The sequence below is a fragment of the Hydra vulgaris genome, chromosome 01 (assembly GCF_038396675.1).
Source record: "Hydra vulgaris chromosome 01, alternate assembly HydraT2T_AEP".
NCBI classification, from domain to species: domain Eukaryota; kingdom Metazoa; phylum Cnidaria; class Hydrozoa; order Anthoathecata; family Hydridae; genus Hydra; species Hydra vulgaris.
Window position 1 is genome coordinate 72,605,272 of NC_088920.1, and position 7,229 is coordinate 72,612,500.

At 29.1% G+C, this 7,229-nt stretch overlaps 1 protein-coding gene across 2 annotated transcripts in view; it reads left to right on the forward strand.

Moving 5' to 3' along the window:
* The first annotated feature begins 1,359 nt into the window (after positions 1-1,359).
* Positions 1,360-7,229, forward strand: part of LOC105847425 (uncharacterized) — a 15,204-nt gene continuing 9,334 nt past the window's right edge. The window contains exons 1-2 of one of the 2 annotated variants that reach the window (XM_065789122.1): positions 1,360-1,490; positions 1,859-1,928. In XM_065789122.1, coding sequence (XP_065645194.1) covers positions 1,883-1,928 — 46 coding nt within the window. In that variant the 5' untranslated portion in view covers positions 1,360-1,490; positions 1,859-1,882. Of the gene's footprint in view, positions 1,767-1,858; positions 1,929-7,229 lie in introns of both variants that reach the window. The other variant, XM_065789121.1, reaches the window with a different exon arrangement.

The window sequence follows — 7,229 nt, forward strand, 5'->3', positions numbered from 1 at the left end:
TTGTTGTTTCATGATTAGAGGTTTCTTCGCTGGTCTGCGTGCTACAAGACCTACATATATAAGAATTCTTTTTATAGACCAACATACAAAAGGTGTTTTTAAAATTGGTCGATAAGCATTTCCCGCCCTCTAATAAATTACATAAAATTTTTAATCGAAATACAATTAAAGTTAGCTACAGTTGCTTAAAAAATATGGAAAGAATTAAAAAAGGTCACAATAATGCTTTGTTAAACGAAAAATAAATCCGAAATGAAAAAGCTACAGAAAAATATAATTGTAAACAAAAAAACAATAGTTCAATGAGCGGAAGTTGCTTATCAAAAAAGATGGTATATAAATCCGTTGTTTCCTCTAAGAATGTACCTGATCAATAATATATTAGTATAACAGAATAGAAAAAATGTTTTGCCAAACATAAGCAATCTTTTAAAAATAAAAAGTATTCAAAAGACACCATGCTGTCAAAATATATATGGGAATTAAAAGGTGAAAAAATTGATGATATTATACTGAATTAGTCCATTCTTAAAACAGCGCCTACATATAACAATATTCGAAAAAAATGCATACTATGCCTACAAGAAAAATTTGATATACTTAAACATGCAAACCAAGAATCCTTATTAAACAAAAAATCGGAACTAATTTTTAAATGTAGGCACGAAAATAAGTTTCTCATAAAAAACTATAAAAATAAATGAGCTCATTTAATAGTTATATTAAATCCCCCTTTTAAAAAATTTTATTTAAAAAAAAGCATAAGTAATCATTTCTAAAGAATTCTTTTTATAATAGTGTCAGCAAATTCCGCAAGTGTGTGAAAATTTACAGTAGTTAAGACATTTGCGACTTCCTGTAATTTAATTGATGGTATAAATTAAAGTTTTATTAATTTGATCATTCATTTCTGATGAGTCTTTATTGATGAAACACTGTGTAAAATGAATAAAATCTTAGTTAAATGATTTTCTACTTAGTTAAATATGTGTATATATACATATATATATATATATATATATATATATATATATATATATATATATATATATATATATATATATATATATATATATATATATATATAATCAGTTTGCAAGCACAGCAGCCAGTTTAGTTTCTTTTTTCTCATGACTGCGATTTAGGGATGAAACCACGAAGACTTACGCAGAAGGTTTTTTTTTGCTCTCTCTCCTCATTCTCTATTTTTGTCACGTGATTCATTACATATATTGCAAATACTAGTGGAGTTATTATAAAAACAATTTGTATAGAAGAGTTTTACCATTTTATTTTACATAAAATCAATAGCAAACTTTAATCCCTACATATGGTAGGGCCTAGTGTTTGTATTATAGTAATATAGTAGTATTAAGTTTGCATTGTAGTTGCACTATATAAAATCATTTACACGTGATTATCAACAGTATGATTTAAATAACTTTTAATTGAAGTTTATTATTTCGTATCATGAGTTTTCACGTTAAATGGTAAAAATATTTATTATTGTTTTATGAAAAATTAAACATACATTATATTTTCGACAAATAATAATATATAAGTAAACAAGTTTAGCTTTTAGATATTAGGTACATTTTAATGCATTTAATATCTTAAAGCATTCTCATAATTATTTTTTTTTAAAGTAAAACACGTTTACTTAAAATAAACTAAAATTTTGAAAAAGTAGGTATATATTCAGCCATAATGTTTTTTATATATCTGATTGTTTGTGAAGAATAGAAAAGAAGTATCTTTTATTTTGTGTAAGTTAATACTTTGTAACTTTTAGATTTGATTAATTAGTTTTTTTGAACTAATTTTATTAAATTTATTCATACTTTATATAATTTTTTAGCAGAACTTTAGTTTTCAAAACTAAATGGAATCAAATCAAGAAGGTTGTCATAAATTCAGTTCTTTTATGGGTAATTTTTTATATAAACGCTAGTTTTTTTAAATCTAGGTTTCAATGATATTTTTATATATTTTTGCTCTTGTTGTTATTACTACGATTATTGTTCTTATTAGTATTGTTATTATTATTAGTAGCAGTAGTAGTAGTAGTAGTAGTAGTAGTTGTAGTAGTAGTAGTAGTAGTAGTAGTAGTAGTAGTAGTAGTAGTAATAGTAGTAGTAGTAGTAGTAGTAGTAGTAGTAGTAGTAGTAGTAGTAGTAGTAGTAGTAGTAGTAGTAGTAGTAGTAGTAGTAATAGTAGTAGTAGTAGTAGTAGTAGTAGTAGTAGTAGTAGTAGTAGTAGTAGTAGTAGTAGTAGTAATAGTAGTAGTAGTAGTAGTAGTAGTAGTAGTAACAGTAGTAGTAGTAGTAGTAGTAGTAGTAGTAGTAGTAGTAGTAGTAGTAGTAGTAGTAGTAGTAGTAGTAGTAGTAGTAGTAGTTGTAGTAGTTTAATGCTCGCAAAAGCAGTCGTTTAATTTATACGTTTTTTCCTTCTCGTTTAATTTATGCGCTTCATGTTAATTAATGCTATATACCTTTTTTAGCATAGCTGTAGTTCCAATTTATTAGTTAAAAATAATTAATGACTTTGATAAAATTAAAGTGACTATAATAGTGGTAAACTGTAATATTAATAAAATTAATATTAATCAAATATATACAAATGATTAACATAAAAGCTGTGAATGTATGATATCACATAATAAAAAATTAACATTAGAATTTATATAAATACGGTTAAACCTCAACAAATTTTAGGCATGAAAAAGGGAAAAAAAAAAGTTTTTGATTTCTTTTTATAAATATAATTTATGTTTTTGAATATAACGCAAAAATATTTTTTGGACTTCTCTGTTGAAATGATGAGCAGAAGTATCTTTTGGTATATTCGTGTAGACCAGACGCTAATAAAATGTTACAAAAGTTTATGTGGACATATAACTTAAGTTAGGCATATTTTGGAACTGGGAAACTCATTTCTAATCAAACTTAAATTTAAAAACTCGAAAAGGCGCGCTACTGTCTAACTAAACTTTTTTGGAGTGGTTCTCGACAAGAACATTACATGGAAACCACATATTGAATATATTTGCCCCAATATACCTAAAAATAACAGACTCTAACATAAATGAAGATCTTAACAAAAATATGGTTTACACAACTTTATTATTATTACTCATTTATTCAAAGCTATTTAAGCTATCACATTGCTATGTATAAATTTATAAATGCAAATAATATTTCAATAGAAATACAGATGACCAGACCAAGAAGAAGACACAATTTGTGACTAAGCTCCGTGATTTGATTCCGTAAAAGATAAATAAACCTATAATCTACTAGACTTATATTTATTAAGAAATTTTAAGTTTCATAATTTCTCAGCGTTCAAAACTTATGACCATATAAAATTTGAAAGCCCCTCAAATTGAGGTAGTTTTTTTTTTTTTTTTTTACATGTTTATTGTACAACTACAAAGTATTTACCGCCAATCTGTGATTGGCGGTAAAGATATACTAATATAAAATTATATATATATATCATATATAAGTTATATATATCCAGGGACGTACCAAGAGCGGGGCCGGCCGCGGCCTGAGGCGCCAAAGTTGGGAAGACGAAGAATTTATTAAGAAATCTCAGAAATTCCAGTGGCCTCGGAAGAAAACTTTCGACACAGGGATCCAGCAACATGGCCTAAAACAACGGACAAAACAAGATGCTTTTTGATTGAGCATGGGCCAGAACAAGACAGAGGAGAATTTTTCCCAAATACGCTGTGTGATTTTGACAACAGAATGCTCAACTTTTGACAACTTCAGCTCAAAATGATATGAAAAAAGCCATCCCAATGGTGAAAAATTTGTTCTCACTTGGCTGCAGTACAGCAACAAAAAAGATTCTTTATTTTGTTTTTTCTGTTTGTTATTTTCAACAACAAAAACCAACAGTTTCTCAGAAATTTTCAAAGAGTTTTGTGACTGGAAAAAACTAAACCCGAGAATTCTTGAGCATGAAAACAGAATTAAACATCAAAGATGCTATTCTGATTGGAAAGCTCTTGTAAAAAACCTCAAGGAAGTAAAGTCCCTGGATTCTGATCTGCAGACAGTTATCAGTGTAGAGATGAAAAAGTGGAGAGACATCTTGAAAGTGATGGTTGATGCAATTTTGTTCTGTGCCAAGAAAAATCTTGCCCTTTAGGGAACAACAGAAGACATCGGTCAATAAAACAGGGGCATTTTTCTGAGCTTAATTGTGTTGATTAGCCATTATTATCCTTTAGTGGCTGAACACATTGCGTCCGTTAAAACAAAAAAAACCACAACATCCAACTTTTCTCCTCGAATTCAAAATGAGCTGATTGAGTTACTTGGGCAGAAAGTCAGGAATGAAATTTTGTCAAACATCAAAGAAGCTAAATACTACTCTGTTCTGTTTGACTGCACTCCAGATACCTCCCACAAAGAGCAGATGACTCAGATCATTAGGTATATCCACATCAATGATGAAACCTGAACAACTAAGGAAAGCTTTGTGGACTTCATTAAATCTCACCAAAAAAACGGAAAAGGTCTTGCAACGGAGATAGCTGAAAAATTGGAGAAGGATGGTCTAAAAATTTCCGATTGCCGGGGCTAAGGCAATAACAATGGAGCCAATATGTTTGAAAAATACGATAGCGTCAAAGCTCACATCCATTCTCTTAATGAGTCAGCAAGATTTGTTCCATGCGTAGCTCACACTTTAAATCTTCTTGGTGTTCATGCTGCTAAGGTTTCCCCACTCATGATTACGCTTTTTGGAAAGGTTCAAGCCATATTTAACTTTTTCTCAAGCTCCACGTCAAGATGGAAAAAACTGAAGAAAACCTAGACCATCTCATTAAAAGGAAACAGTGACACAAGATTGTCTGCCAAAAAAGAACCAATCACACCATTGCACAAACAAATCAAAAACGTTCTTCAAGTTTTGGAATCCATTATCCACAATCCCATTATAAATGCTGTCACAGTTAAAGATGCCACATAAAAAGCTAACTAGAACGGAATTGATGGTGGCTTTCCAATCAAGAAGAAGCGCAAAGTAAAGCGGATGGCACTTTATGAAGCTGGAGATGACTCTTACCTTCTCACAGCAAAAATAGAATTCGGATCTCAGTGCAACCTTGTGTTTGACAGCATTATTACACAAATTGAGTGGCGGTTTGAGGCTATGTCTGCTGTATCCTCTGATTTTGACTTCCTCAGTTGGCATTTACTCTCTAAAATTTCAGTGGATGAACTCAAGAAAAAAGATGCAAATTTATCTCAAATTCACAAGACAGATTTAGATTCCTCCGATTTCCAGTCAGAAATGGCAAGCTTAAAATATCAAGCTCCCACAATGATGGACAACTTTGAAAAATCTACCCCGATCGACATTTTGCAGCTCATTCATATATATTCTTTGGCCAATGCTAATCCACACACGGCAATTGCTATTCGCATCTTCCTCACCATACCAGTCACAGATGCTACTTGTAAGAGAAGTTTCAGTAAACTTAAGCTCATAAAAAACTATATGAGGTCAACAATGGGCCAAGAATGTTTGTCTAGTTTGGCTATAATTTTAATTGAAAATGAAGTGACAAACAACATTGATTTTGATAATGTTATTAATGAATTTGCCTCAAGAAAAGCCAGAAAAGTGACATTAGACTAAAGTTTGTGCAACCTTTATGACAAATTTTACTTATAACTTGATGTGATAAATTTTGTGATCAATAATAATTTTCTTCTTTTATTATTTTTTTTTGGAAGGGGGGGGGCGCAATTTTCTTTTCTTGCCCAAAGCGCGAAATTAACTCGGTACGGCCCTGTATATATCAAATAAACTATCATAAATGTAAAGTTTGATATATATGAAGTAAATTAAAACATAGTTGCATACAATTCCGAGACATGATTAAAATAAATACCGATTACAACAATACAATAACATGTACGTAAAAATAATCCGAGAAATATATCTCAATATTCTTCAAATTAAAATAAAAAGTACAATAAATAAAAATAAATCTGCTAATTATTCAGAGTGTTTTACTATAAGTTTATTTACCACATTTCAAAACAATGTTAGTGTATAAATATGATAAAAACGAAATTTGTGTAAGATTAATAAAAAGAATTGTTTGCAGTTATAGGAAGCTCGCAAAAGACTTAAGTCAGTCTTGTCATTGAGTACCTTTTTCAGAGACGTGAAAAAGGTACTCAATGACAAAATACACATAAAAATCAGTTAGATACGTGGTATATATTTATGTGTTACATTTATACCTTATTATTAATATTATTATTATTTATTTTTTTATCGATTTGTATTAAAAGTTAAGTTACATTTATTTAATTTTTGTTTAAATTTCAAAAAATCCTTATAGTTGTTTAACTTGATTATTGTAGTTTTTAGCTTTATTTTCAGAAAATTTTCGTTGTTTAAGTTTAATAGTGATTCGTTTCTGGAAACTAATTTGTTAAGTAAATAGGGACCACGATATGTAATTGAGAATTTTGAGAGTCTTGTTGTTTCAAATGGTATCTTAAAATTGCATGTTTTTTTATTGTATTTATTTATAATGTTTTTAAAAAAGTGTGCTGTAAAATGTTCTGGAACCAGACACAGTTTATATTTAAACATGAAAAGTATATTTTGAAAAAAACTTATTTGAAATATATTTGTTGCGCTCATTTGTTCCAGTAAGGGATGAGCATGAGTAAATTTGTTTTTGTTGTATACAAGTCTTAAAGCGTGTTTTTAATGTAAGTAAAGTGGTTCTCATTTAGATTTATGGGTACTGCCTCATGCCATATTGGCATACATGAGATAGCTATATATAAATAAAAAGTAAAAAAGTTTAAGACTTTTTTGTGAGAAAAAAGGTCTTGCTTTGCAAAGTAAACCTATGTTCTTTGATATTTTTGTGTTTATGTTGTTCAAGTGGAGCTTCTAGGAGATGCGTTCATCAATTAGAACTCCTAAAAACTTTGTATTTAGAGCTCTTTTGATGGATATATTTTCTATATTATTTGTTGGTAGGTTCAAAGGTATTTTTTTAATTTGTTGATTAGAGTGTAACAGTATATATTTAGTTTTTTTCTATGTTGAGTGACAGGTTACGTTATTTAAACTTTATATGGTCATATTTTTTGAACGCTAAAGAATTTTACTAGGAAATTTAAAATTTATCGATAAAAATCTACTTGAAAATAGTTCAAAAAATATTTCATTAAATT